Consider the following 14,512-nt stretch of genomic DNA (forward strand, 5'->3'; position numbering starts at 1 on the left):
GGGAATATTGCATATCAAGACAAGTGGTGCCCCATCCATGTGGTTCAGTGGAGTGTCAAAGGATGAACCAGGAGGTCAACATGCCTAGGTTGCAAGCTCAATTCCCAGTAGGGGGCATGCAGGAGGCAGACGATCAATGATTCTCATCATTGATATTTCTATATCTTCCCTCCCTTCCTCTGTATGAAATGATTAAAAACGTATTTTTAAAAAGTAAGACAAGTGATGAATGAGCAAACTGCTTTAAGTGGCTCATCTAAAATAGTGTTCCTCAAACCTCAAAGTGCCTTCAGAATCATCTGGGGAATTTTGTTAAAATACAGATTCTAATTTAGTAGATCTGGAATGGGACTTGAGATTCTGATTTCTAATAAGCCTCTCAGGTGATATCCATGGTACTATGTCTATAGGTCACAAATGGGGTAGAAATCATTAATATTAACAATAAACCAGAGGAGGGAGGGAGATAAACCACTGGCCCAATCTTAACTATGTATCAGGATCAAAGGTTTTCAAAATTCTCCTTTTTGGGGTTTAATTCCATATAAGCATGACACAAAACTCAAAAGGCATACAAAAAGGTGTAGTTAAGAGCTGTCTTCTTTCTACTCTGAAACCAGTCCCATAGTTTCCCTCCTCGAGAAACAATAACCATTTCCAATATCTTGTTTATATTTCCAAAAATATTCCGAGTACCTAAGATTCCCATTTAATATATCATACACATCATTCTAGCATCACTGCACATTGAGCTACCTCAGTACTTTTAACAACTGAATAGTATTCCACTGTGTGGGTATACTATAATAATTTAACCAATCCCCCACTGATACACTTCCAAGTTGTTTCCAATCTTTGACAAACATCAATAGTGCTATAATTTACTATCCTGTACATAGGCTATTCCAACCATGGATGAATATGTCTATGGAAAAAAAATTCCTAAAGCTGGACCTTGCTGACAAATTGATTTCCAGAATTTATACCAATTTATACTCCCACCACTCATAGGTGGGAGATGCCCATTCCCTGTAGCATTTCAAAAAGGTCTGGATGCCAGAGCTTCAATTCTAGAGATTTTGATTTAGCAGATGGAGCCTGGCCTTCAGGCATGGGTGTGTGTTTTGGTTTTAAATTCCACAGATGTCTAATGTGTAGTAAAGGTCAAAAAACATGGACAGAAAACAGATCACTTTCACTTGGACTTTTCCAGTTTAGTTCCACAGGCACTAAATAGCACAAAAGAACTCATAATCATATCTCCCAAATAGTTCCTAATTCATTACTCCTATTTTTAGTAATGGTACTTTCTCAATCATACAAAAATGAAATTCTGGCATTATTCTTCCTTCCCTACTCCTTTACTCAAGGAAATCAAGTTAGGCATTGTGTCCTAGCAATTTTTTTTAAAAACTCTCTCCAAGCCGAAACCGGTTTGGCTCAGAGGATAGAGCGTCGGCCTGCGGACTGAAAGGTCCCAGGTTCAATTCCGGTCAAGGGCATGTACCTTGGCTGCGGGCACATCTCCAGTAGGGGGTGTGCAAGAGGCAGCTGATCGATGTTTCTAACTCTCTATCCCTCTCTCTTCCTCTCTGTAAAAAAATCAATGAAATATATTTAAAAAAATAAAACGAAAACTCTTTCTAATCTAATTCACCCACATTATCTTCTGCCACACCTGTCAGCCCTAGCTCCTTTTCTGCTCTATTCATCTGCCCTACCAGTTTCACAAATCCCACACTGAAAACAGGCATGTAATCTATACAACCCACCCTCTTCTAAATTCCCATATTTACATCTTTCACCACACTTACATTTCTCTTTAAGCATAATAAGAAAGATTTACAGTGTACAAATATTAAGCTCTACTCCAAAGTCTAAAAGCAGATTATTCATTTCTACCTCAGGAACTTTGTCTGAACATTGTTACTCAATGAAACATTTTAAAGTAAGTGCAAAAGAGCCCTGGCCAGTGTGGCCTAGTTGATTGGGAGTCGTCCCAGGCACTGAGGAGTTGCCAGTCCAATCCATGCCCACGTTGGGATTCAATCCCCAGCGGGGGACATACAATAGGCAGTTGATGGATTGCACTCATATAGATGTGTGTGTCTTTTCTCTCTCCTCTTCCTCTCTAAAAGTCTATTTAAAATCTTAAAAAAAAAAAATGTACAAAGAACTTAAAACACTACTTAAAAATGAAAGAATCCTTAGGCAAAACATTAAATGTTCTCTGGCCCAGGTGGTTCAGTTTGTGGGACATCATACTGTGTACCAAAAAGTTGTGGGTTCGATCTCCACTTGGGACATGTATGGAAGGCAACCAATTGAAGTCTCCTTCCCTCTGCCCTCCTTCTCGATAAGCATGTCCTCGAATGAGGATTAAAAAACCCCACAAAAACCCAAAACATTAAATGCTAATAGTTTTTACTATTCCAAGGAGAATAGAATGACTGTGTATAAACATCAGGTAAAATTCACAAAATTTTAACCCACATATCTATTTTAATTCTCTTAGAACTAACTCCTCCTTCAATATAGTCGGTATGCTTCAAGACTTACCTTCTTCTGTTTCTACTGGCTGTTGAGACAAAATTTTAAGAAGAACTGGATTTTTCCACACCCCTTCCTTGGTAACATGAACCAGTATTTGTAGGTTATTATTTCCAAATTCCAATAACGCATCATGTGACTCCTAAAACAAAAACAGCACATCCAGAAAATAAGCTAATAAGCAATATAGACAGCAGTTTTGCCTTTTAAATATAGATGAATGTCTATAAAAGGACCTATATATTTTGGGGGTGGGAAACTATACTCAAAGCTTTATGAGCCCTCGCTCATACATATATCCTAGTGGACATCTGGAAATCTATGGTACAAAAATAATAGCACAAGATGTTCACTCTAGCACTACTTATAACAAATAGCAAAGAGATTTAATCAAATAATTTTTAAAAATAAATTTTTAAAAATATTTTATTGATTCTTTACAGAGAGGAAGGGAGAGGGACAGAGAGCTAGAAACATCAATCAGCTGCTTCCTGCACACTACCTACTAGGGATGTCCCCGAATCCAAGGTACATGCCCTTGACCAGAATCAAACCTGGGATCCCTGAGTCCACAGGCTCTATCCACTGAGCCAAACCGGTCAGGGCTTAATCAAATAATTTATGGTGCAATCACACAACAGAATCTCAGGAAGTTATCAGAAAGGGAAATCTGTGAATATAATCCTAGACATATGTCCATGATTGCAATACTGTGATTTATAAGACAGCTGGTCTTCATCCACAGTTCCTGAGCACAGAAGCTCCATGCCCCTTCCTATGTACATTGCCCTATGTATTCCATCTGGCTATTCCTGAGTTATAGCCTTTCATGATAAACTGGTGATCTAATAAAGAAAATGTTTCTCTAAGTTCTGTGATCTGCTCTAACAATTTAATTGACCCCAAGGCAGAAGTCCAGGTAACAACTAAGTTTTGTGGCTGGTATCTGAAGTGTGTGGCGGGGGAGGAGGAGAATCTGATGCTCTCTTCTCTGAGTAGACAGTGTCACAATTCAGTTCAATTAATTCCCTGACACACTGCTGGAGTACAAGAATTGCTTGCTGATGTGAAAACCATACCCTCTACTGACACTGGATCTGGGAAACCTCATTAATGATACAATTATTAAGTTTCAAATAAGTTACAAAATATAGGAACTCATTTTTGTTTATTAAAAAATCAATCTCTATGCCTGTCTCCCCATTTGTAAATGGAGAATCAAGTGACTACGAAGTTTATAATTTGAGTAAAAGATATAAAATAACCCTGACCGGTTGCTCAGTGGTTAGAGTGTTAGCCCTAGTCTCAAGTTCAATTCCCCGTCAAGGGCAAGTATCTCGGTTGCAGGCTCAATCCCCGCCCACAGTCAGAGCATGTGTGAGAGGCAATCAATCAATGTGTCTCTCTTTCATCAATGTTTCTCTCTTTCTCACGCCTCCTCCTTCTTACCCTCCACTCTTTCTTAAAAAAAAAAAAAAAAAAAAAAAAAAAAAAAAATCAATGGCAAAAATATCTTTAGATGAGGATTAAGAAAAAGATACAAGCCCTAGCCAGTTTGGCTCAGTGGAAAGAAGGATCCCAGGTTCAATTCTGGTCAAGGGCACATGCCTGGGTTGTGGGCTCAATCCCCAGTGTGGGGCATACAAGAGGCAGCCAATCAATGATTCTCTCTCATCATTGATGCTTCTCTCTCTCCTTCTCCCTTCCTCTGTGAAATCAATAAAAAAAATTTTTTTAAAAAAAGAAAAAGATACAAAACATGCAGAGAACAGTGTTTGGCACATAATTAGTGATTAGAAATCAATAACTATTATTACTTATGTCTATTTTTTAAAAATAGTTTTTCTTTCTCTAACAGTAATAAGCAAATTTGCCTCCTGTTGCTAGCAGTGCAGTTGCTTTTCTTCTTACTCTCCTCTCCCTCTCCCCTCCTTGCTACCTTCTGATCTGCTCATCCTTAGAAAGCTGATAAGCCAATATCAGAGCCAATGTAGCTCTCCTGTAAGTAAAAAGCATGAATAGAATTTATTATTATTTTGACTTCTAATGCTTGACATAATCCCTGAAGTGTTAGGGGGAAATTGCTATATTGTATTATTATGAATGATCCAAATACTACTGCCTTATAACCATACATAATTTCACATTTTTAATAGTTTTATCCTGCCTAAAACTGTTTTTTTGAATAATGAAAACTTCTTTGTTGATTTCTAAGCTATGTAAAGGCTAACAAAAACAAAACAAAAAATATCATTTTTTAACACAATTCCTTTACCTGAAAGGTCTCTCATTCTACAAATTTAATACCAATATATAATTAAGTTGTTTTGTTCTAAGTTTCTAAATTAGTTTGCTGAGAGAAATTAATTAGGTATCTTGTATACCTAAACAGAGACCTTTTCTGAGCCCAATTCAACTCACCTGTAGAGACTGAAGAAAGAGTACCCAGACTTCATGAGGCAGTTCACTTTCAGACACTGAAAGCAGCAATTCAAAACAACTCCTACAACATATACAAGTCAGGATATAAAAGTGGCTACAGTCATAATCAAACACAGAATGACTTTGGTACAGAATATGTATTTGTTTAGACTTTTTAATTTATTTTTTTTATTCTTTAAAAATTTTCTTCAATATTGTTACATTGGCTTTTCAACTTTAAAAAAAGAAAAAAAAACAGTATACTTCATAGTTACATTGTTACTTTAATATATTTAGTAAGAATATACATTTTTTTAAAAATCATATACCAAGCAGTTTTATTTAGTTAATTGGAGTGTATGGGGGAGGAGAGGTGCCCACAGGAAACATTCTGATTACAAAAAATAAAAACAGGAGCTCATGCTCCTGTCAATTCAGTTGATAAAATGATAAATATATGTAACTATCATCTATTTAGGTTGTTGTCACTTGCATAAGCAGGAAGTTAGCAAGGTCATTTCTTTACCTCTAATTAGTCAAGCAAGGGAAAAAAGTTTTCTTCTTTCTATACTAAAATACCCAGAATAAATGGAGAATTTTAAAAAGGAAATACATAATACTCTGAATAAAGATCAAATCAAAACACCAATAAGCCAATACCTCTCTAAAATCTTGAAGAATGTTACTTTGCCCTTTGGGGATTAGTAAGAAATAATGAGATTATAATACCAGGAATGTTTGTGTTCCATTAAAGGTACAGTATTAAAGGTTTTGGAGAAAAGGAAAGAAAATGGGGTGACGCCAGAGAAAAATAAAATGGATCACCCAGACAAGAAGTTATCCCAACAAACAATCTGTAAGCTGAACCAAGGTGATTCCCCAGATAAGAACAAAAGAGCTGCTGTATTTTTTCAGCTTGCAGTTGAAAATTACATTAGAGGTGTAATTTTGTCTGAGACTAGACAGCCAGCTATTAAAACAGCAGCTGAACTGTCATGGATTCTTAGAGTGGTAATCTTATATTGTACACGATGATATTTTCTGCGAGTAAAATTCTTAGTTCTAATAATACAAGTGAATTGCAGAATTTCATAATGTTTTTCTCTTTCTCCAAAGTGTCCCTGTAAGACCAAAACAGTTTTCGGGACACTCTGTCACTTAAACTGACCTACACCTGAGAACCAGAAAATCTATCATTCTTGGATTTTAAGCCTGAGCAGGAAAAGAGACTGCAGGCAATAGGATTACGTTGCTGGCTTGTACTTATCTCCTGGGAACCAGAGTATAAAGGCTCAGAGCAAACAAAATTTCATGCAAAGATATGACTCCAATGGTGCTTTGAATAACATGATGCCATAGGAACCAGAAGTCAGGCAAACATTACAACCAAGAGTTTTAAGAGTGATTTAAGTTCTTAAACTTACAGTACTAATCTGCCAAGCACTAATAGGACATCTTCACATTCAGTAGTTAAATATGGGCGTGCACTGGCAAAGCTTTGGATAGCAAGTCGATATACCTCCAGAAGATATACCACATGTTCTGATGCATTCTTGTTGCTTGCATATTGCAACAGGGTCTAAAATAAAATAAAAATTTTAATTATTTAAAAAATAAAAACAATGAAATAAATTGTCTTTGATTCTCTTTGTTCCCTTTTTTCTAATACTCACCCACCTTGTATTTGCCTTTACAGACTTTGGCTTGTTTAGAGGATTCTATTTTCACCACTTAATGAATTGTTTTTGCTGAGTTAAATAAAAGTCAGAATTGATCTTTTGACAGGAAAATAAATCACTGAGTAGAGCCATAAAATGCTATAGTGGTGCTCTCTAGAGGTCTAAAGTTTCCATCTCTAGCCCTAGCCAGTTTGGCTCAGTGGATAAAGCATTGGCCTGCATACCAAAGGGTCTGGGTTCAATTCCAGGCAAGGGCATGTACTTTGGTACCTTGGTTGCAGACTCCTCCCCAGCCTGGCCCAGGATCTGGTCAGGGCTTGTACAGGAGACAACCAATTGATGTGTTTCTCTCACACTGATATTTCTCTCTGTCTTTCCCTCTCTCTTCTTCCACTCTCTCTAAAAATCAATGGAAAAATTGCCTCAAGTGAGGATTTAAAAATACATATGTGTATATAGTAATTGATTTTTAATGAGGGGGGAAAGGAGAAGAGAGAGAGAGAGAGAGAGAGAGAGAGAGAGAGAGAGAGAGAGAGAGAGAGAGAAACAAACATCCATGAGAGAACGAAGCAGTAATTGGCTGCCTCCTGCACACCCCCTAATGGGGATCAAGTCCGAAACCCAGACATGTGCCCTGACAAGGAATCAAACCAACAATCTTTCAGTGCTTGGAATGACACCCAACCAACTAAGTCACACTAGCCAGGGCCAAATTCCAAATTTTAATAAAATATGAAAAAAAAAACAACCCTAAATAACAAGATCATAAAACTTACCCCATAACAATATTCTTCAGCTAAATGAGTAGAGAGAAGAAACCCAAAATATGTGCTTATCTGTTACATAGGTAAGATGTCACAAAAATTATCTTCAGAAATTAAATGTATGTTAGAAGGAAATTCTGTTTTAAATCAGCAAATTATTTAATGTATGCATTGGGTATCTAAAAACCAGAAAGCTTTACAAATTCATAACTAGTACCAGATTTTTGCTCCTTGAGGCTGATCAGATATTGTATCTTATCAATCTTTGTAGGCCTAACACTCCTCCATCCCTAGAGGACATTCTCAAATCTCACTAAATGCTTGCTGAATACATTCACCATTTTATTCATTTGACAAATATTTATATTTTTAAATGGCCATAGAAATGTTTTATTTTTATGTTTTAAATCTTTACCCGAAGCCCTAGCCAATTTGGCTCAGTGGATAGAGCGTCAGCCTGTGGAATGAAGGGTCCTGGTTTGATTCAGGTCAAGGGCACATACCTGGGTTGTGGGCTTGATCCCCACAAGGGGGTGTGCAGAAGGCATCTAATCAATGATTCTCTCTCATCATCGGTGTTTATATCTCTCTCTCCCTCTTCCTTACTCTCTGAAATCAATAAAAATGTTTTTTAAAAAAATCCTCACCCGAAGATATTTTCCATTGATTTTTAGAGAGAGTGGAAGAGATAGGGAAAGACACAAATATCAATGTGAGAGAAACACATCTATTGGTTGCCTCCTACACATGCCCTAACCAGGGCCGGGGCCAGCAACCAAGGTACATGTCCTTGAGCAGAATCGAACCCGAGGTCCTTTGGTCCACAGGCCAATGCTCTATCCACTGAACCAAACAGGGTAGGGTGACAAAAATTACTGATAGCCTACTGTACGTACAGTGCTAGGTGCTGGGGACAGACATGGGGACTTATCCTCATAGAACTTTCAGAATGAGTCAACACAACATGACAGTTGGAACTACACATGCAAATTAACCAACTGCTAGCCAAAGTATGCAAAGAGAAAGGCAGAGTGCACAGAGGTGAGGTGGGTCTTTCCACAGTCCACCTTTGCATTTAGAACACTTGTCACCAATCTATCTTCTGACCCAGAAACTCCATTAAGACTACTGTAAGTTACACAATTTCAATAAAATTTCAGATTCATTACCACATATTTATGTTTACAGTTTGCTCTACACTGATTTACATATTTTTAATATTTCTAAATCATTTTCATGTGAGATCTTGCTTATTTATTTATTACAAGAGAGAGAGAGAGAGAGAGAGAGAGAGAGAGAGAGAGAGACATCAACATGAGAGAGATACATTGGTTGGTTGCCTCCTGCTTGCACCCCAACCAAGGCCAAGGATTCAATCTGCCACTGAGGTATGTACCCTTGACCAGGAATCAAAGTTGTGTCCCTTTGGTCCACCAGCAGGCGCTCTAACCACATCAAAGTTTGTAGCTTCAACCTCAGGAATACCTCTGTCTCCTGCCCCTAAACTTTATTTCTATACCACATGTGTCAAACACAAGGCCTGCGGGCCAAATCCGTCCCGCCAGGCCTTGCAATGCACCGCCGCACCGCGCTGTCATCACTGCACTCCGCTGCGTTTCCATCACAATGACAGTTTATGACTGTTCAGTAAACCATTCGGCCCACGATTTAGGCTGGATTTTAGATTTTGGCCCCTTCTCTGATTGAGTTCGACACCCCTACATAGCCAATGACCTAGACCACAGTCCCCAACATCCCTCAATTGGACTGCTAAATAGTTTACTTCTCTAGGCTAAATACCCTCCATTTCTGTATGTGTGTTAAGTGACAACATATCTGTACATTAAAAAATTAATGTGGGAGTGGGGAGACTAGAAGGAACTCAATTAAAATGCTTATATTGTTATTAGCACTGGGATAGGGTAGTAGTAGGATTGTGAGCAATTTTTTGTGTCTTTACTTTTTTTTTTCTGAACTTCCCAGATTTTCTTTAACCAGGAATATTATATTTACAATGGAAGAAAAAAATATCTCCCCTCATTACAATTTTATCTACATTGCTTACTGCATGGTTTCAAAGAGGTTGGCAGTATCCTGATTATTCTCTGAAAATATCAAGGAGGGAAATTTCTTTGAGGTTGGTCATATTTTATATAGGAATGCAATCAGATTTAAAACTCAAATGGTGTCCAGCTGGTATGGGTCAGTGGTTGAGTGTCAACTCATGAACCAAGAGGTTACCCGTTTGATTCCTGGTCAGAACACATGCCCACGTTTCGGGCTTGATCCCCAATAGGGGGCATACAGGAGGCAGCCCATTGATATTTCTCTTATTGATATTTCTCTCTCTCCCTTCCTCTCTGAAATCAATAAAAATAAAAAATTACGTAACTTAAAAATAAGAAGGCTGGCCAAAGCAAGTCTGAGAGATGGAAAACTAGAGCTCTCCTACATTGTTGGTGGGAATGTAAAATTATATAACGAATTCTGAAAAACCTGTATGTGAACCAATCATTCCACCTAGGTATGTACCAGCGGGAGAGAAAGCATGTGTCCTCATAATGAGTTATACACCAAGGTTCACAACAGCTTTATCTGCAATAGCCAAAAACTGGAAATGAGACAAATATCTATCAACAGGTGAATAAACAAACAAATCATGATATAATCATACAATGAATAGTAGCAATAAAAGGAATATAGACAACATGAATAAATCTTAAAATAATTATACTGCGTGGAAAAAAAGCCCTCCAAAAGAGACTATATAATTTTATTTATATGAAATTCTTTTAAAAATGCAATCACCCTGGCCAGTTTTGCTCAGTAGCTAGAGTGTTGGCCTGCAAACTGAAGGGTCTGAGTTTGATTCCAGTCAAGGGCACATACCTTGGTTTCAGGCTCCTCCCCAGCCCGGGTCTTTGGTTGGGGCTAGTGCAGGAGGCAACCAGCTGATGTGTTTCTCTCAAATCGATGTCTCTCTGTCTTTCCCTCTCTCTTCCACTCTCTCTAAAAATCAATGGAAAATGTATCCTCAAGTGAGGATTAAAAAAATAGATAAATATGCAATGTCATCTATCCTGGCCAGTGTGGCTCAGTTGGTTTATGTGTTATCCTGTGCTCCAGAAGGTTGAGAGTTTGATTTCCATCAAGGCACATACCTAGGTAGTGGGTTTGGTAACCAACTGGGGCACATACGAGAGTTAACCAACTGATGTATCTCTCTCACATCGATGCTTCTCTCTTTCGCCCCTTCCTCCCTTTCTCTAAAACACAAACAAAAAACCCCACAATCTAATCTACAGAAACAGAAAGCAGATCAATAATTGAGTGAGGATAAAAGAACGTACAGAGGAGAAAGGTAAGAAAATGAAAATACAAACAAAGGGGTAGGAAAAAACCCTCTAGGGGTGATGAATATACTTTATCCTGATTACAGTAACATTTGATGGGTGTATATGCCAAAGCTTATCAAACTGTATGCTGTAAATATGAGCAGTTGATCATATGTCAATTATACCTCAAAAATGTTGTTTTTAAAAAGACAAAATAGGCCACAAACTGGACAAAATCATAAAAGAAATTTAAATAAATCTTACTTTTCAGTTGTCAGATTTATAATACCTACTGCAATAAATTGTAAAACTTCTATGCATAAAGATAATATAAAATGTGAAAGGGTAAACTGGAAAAAATAATTCCATCAAGGGATTCATGTCTAGAATACAAAATTTAATTAAAGCAGTTAAAAAAAAAACAATCAAAAAATAAGCACGAATAATGACAATTTATAGGAGAGGAAACCTTAATAGCAATAAATATTCACTAAAAAGATAAACAGCTTCTCATAAGTAAACAAAAACAAAGACAAGACTACAATGAGATACCACAGCCCACCGGCCAGAATGGCTAAAATTAGACTGACTACATCTAACCCTGGCAAGTATTTTGGGGCAATAGTAATGTTCATACACTGATAACTGCATAAATTGTTGCAAATACTTTGAAGAATAACTTAGTATTTATTATAGTTGATAATAGACCAATTTTATGAACCCATCAATTCCACTGTAAGCATATAATCTAAAGAAATTCTTACACCATGTATCAACATATTTTTAAAGATGTCCACCCTGTTAATATAAATGCTTCTAAATCTGTCATTAAAAGAGTGCACAAATGAACTGTGACATATTTGCATAATAAAATACTGCACACCAGTGAATGTACCAAAGCTAAACATACCAATATAAAACTTTAGAAACATGTTAAATTTTTTAAAACTTCAGAAGAATACATACAGTACCATCACTTAATGCTGAAAAACAAAATAATACTACACATTGTATTAAGATGTACAAATAAAATTTAAAAACTAGCCGAAACCGGTTTGGCTCAGTGGATAGAGCATCTGCCTGTGGACTGAAAGGTCCCAGGTTCGATTCCGGTCAAAGGGCATGTACCTTGGTTGCGGGCACATCCCCAGTAGGGGGTGTGCAAGAGGCAGCTGATTGGTGACTCTCTCTCATCGATGTTTCTAACTCTCTATTCTCTCTGTAAAAAATCAATAACATAATTTTTTTAAAAAGAGAAAAAGAATTGTCTTTCAAAACTTTTTCTATGCCCTGGCCAGTGTGCTCAAAGGTTAGAGCCAGCACATACCTAAGTTGTGTTTCACTCCTTGACCCTAATGTTTCTCACCCTCCCCACCTTCCTCTCTCTCTCAAAAGCAAAGGAAAAAAATACCCTCAGGTGAGTATTAACAAAAGAGAAACTTTTTTTAGGCATCATTGCTTCATAAAATGAGAAAATATAGTTTCCTACACATCTTCTTAAAAAAAATACTGAAATTCATAAAAGTAAAACCCACACAAAATACCACTTTAAAGTTTTGTATGCAATAAAGAAGAGAAAGATCACACCTGTGGTTCCATTGAATTCACTCCCATTCCCCATTCCCAAATAACCCAAATTTAGTGCATATGTCCTACATACATAGACAAAGGCTTTCTAATTCTTGGCAAAAATCTCCTGAGCTCAAATGTTTTATGGCTATGGGATGTCCAAAGGGTACTTATTTTTTGGAATTTCCAAACCCAAAATCTATACTAATAAAAGCATCTTCCGGACAAAGCCGCCCAAGGCTCAGGCAGCCATGGTGGCCACCATTGGCAGAGGCAACAGGGTTATGGGGCAGCACTTTCCCCTGATCATCCAGCAGAGGGAGGCCAGACTGTGGGTTAGACTGGGGCAGAGACAGAGGTGGTTAGGGGTGATCAGGCCAGCAGGGGGGCAGTTAGGGGCAACCAGGCCAACAGGGGGCAGAGGCAGTTAGGGTCGATCAGGCAGGCAAGCAAGCGGTTAGGAACCAGCAGTCCTAGATTGGGGGGGGGGGGGGGGGGGATGTCTGACTGCTTGTTTAAGGCTCCATCCTGCAGGGCAGTTGGACATCCCCCGAGGAGTCCCAGCTTGGAGAGGGTGCAGGCCGGGCTGAGGGACCCTCCCCTGTGCACAATATCTAATAAAAGTCCACATCCAGCCCAAAATAGATGCCTACCATTCCTGCTCTCCCTTAAATCTGTAGGGTCTCCCCTTCTTTATCACACTTGCTTCAAACTTTTAGACTGGCAACCAATACCAATGAAGTGGTTACAGAAAAGTGGCAGGGAAATGATGTCTTTATAGCTCGGCCAGCATGGCTCAATGGGTGAGCCTATGAACCAGGAGGTCATGGTTCAATCCCCAGTCAGGGCACATGCCTAAGTTGTGGACTGGATCCCCAGTGTGGGGCTTGTAGCAGGCAGCCAATCAATGATTCTCTGACATCAATGATGTTTCTACCTCTCCCTCCCTCTTCATTCCTCTCTAAAATCAATAAAAATAAATTTAAAAAGAAAATGTCTTTATAATCTCTAAAAGTGGCAAAGAACAATAATGTTGCTTATTCAAATCAACTTATTAGACTTAAAAAGTAGGCAATAGTTAGGCTTTGGGAATTGTTTTACTTATGCTCCTGTTACCTAGTTGAAAGGTGGATAAATATACATGATCATCAAACCCTGACGACTGCTCTATTGTATAAGTAAATGGAATATGAAAAACTTTAATGTTTATCTTCACTAGATAATAAAGTCACAAAGGGCAAGAACCACATCTGTTTTTCATCACTGTAGACCAGAACTCAGTATATTGAGTAGCACATAGCAAATATTCTGTCATTACTTGCTTTTGATGCTTAGCGCTATTATTAAAGGGTCTACTAACTTTTAAATTTGTGTTTCACCCCCGACCCTAATATTTGATTGAGACAGTTTTTTAGATACACATCTTATTAGAGAGAAAGAAGCCCAAGTAGATTTGATTTGAAATTCTCAAAGTTTCATTCAAACTCTGTAAAAGGAGGAAAGCAACATGTTGACCAAACTGTAGAAATTTAAAAAGGAAAATGCTTAGATACTGAACATTTTAGAAGGGTAAGTCACAATGATATACTAGTCTTGAATTTTGATTGATGGCAAATAGGTATGTCAAAGTTCAGAACTTTATTGAAATTATAACCTATTCTGATCCTCAGCTAACATCCTAGAATAAGAGGGAATTTTCCACTGTAAAGTTTCAAGATAGAAAGATAATGGGCTAGATAACCTTCATAATCCTTCCCCTAAACAAAAGATTCTATGAATTCATGAACACACTAGAGACCCAGTGCACAAATTTGTGCACAGGTGGGGTCTGGTTGGCCTGCCCCAATTGGGGTGGAAGTGAGGTGGGGCTGAGCAGAGGTGGGGCCAGCCAGGGGAAGGGGCCACAGGCAGTTGGTGGGCAAACCCCATCCCCTGGTCAAACTCACGGTCAAGAGGGCAATATGAATATTAGCCTTTTATTATATAGGATGGCCAGTCATATTTTCCTCAGGGACTCAAAGACAATGTGTTACAAATTCAAATAACTTTAAATATATATATATTTTATTGATTTTTCACAGAGAGGAAGGGAGAGGGATAGTCAGAAACATTGATGAGAGAGAATCATTGACCAGCTGCCTTCTGCACACCCCTCACCGGGGATGTGCCTGCAACCAATGTACATGCCCTTGAC

The 14,512-nt window shown here is 38.1% G+C and overlaps 1 protein-coding gene across 7 annotated transcripts in view; it reads right to left on the reverse strand.

Moving 5' to 3' along the window:
- The window catches only part of RLF (RLF zinc finger), a 65,320-nt gene that overhangs the window by 28,066 nt on the left and 22,742 nt on the right, over positions 1–14,512 (reverse strand). The window contains exons 1-4 of one of the 7 annotated variants that reach the window (XM_036447646.2): positions 9,947–10,009; positions 6,396–6,550; positions 4,972–5,053; positions 2,560–2,692 (exon numbers count right to left, since the gene is read on the reverse strand). The exons of 1 other annotated variant lie outside the window; for it this stretch is intronic. In XM_036447646.2, the coding sequence (XP_036303539.1) occupies positions 2,560–2,692; positions 4,972–5,053; positions 6,396–6,550; positions 9,947–9,964 (388 nt within the window). In that variant the 5' untranslated portion in view covers positions 9,965–10,009. Of the gene's footprint in view, positions 1–2,559; positions 2,693–4,971; positions 5,054–6,395; positions 6,551–9,946; positions 10,010–14,512 lie in introns of those variants that run through there. 5 more of the 7 variants (XM_036447644.2, XM_045584794.1, XM_036447648.2 and 2 more) reach the window with 5 other exon arrangements.

This window comes from Pipistrellus kuhlii, unplaced genomic scaffold (genome assembly GCF_014108245.1).
Source record: "Pipistrellus kuhlii isolate mPipKuh1 unplaced genomic scaffold, mPipKuh1.p scaffold_m20_p_2, whole genome shotgun sequence".
In the NCBI taxonomy this organism is placed as follows: Eukaryota; Metazoa; Chordata; class Mammalia; order Chiroptera; family Vespertilionidae; genus Pipistrellus; species Pipistrellus kuhlii.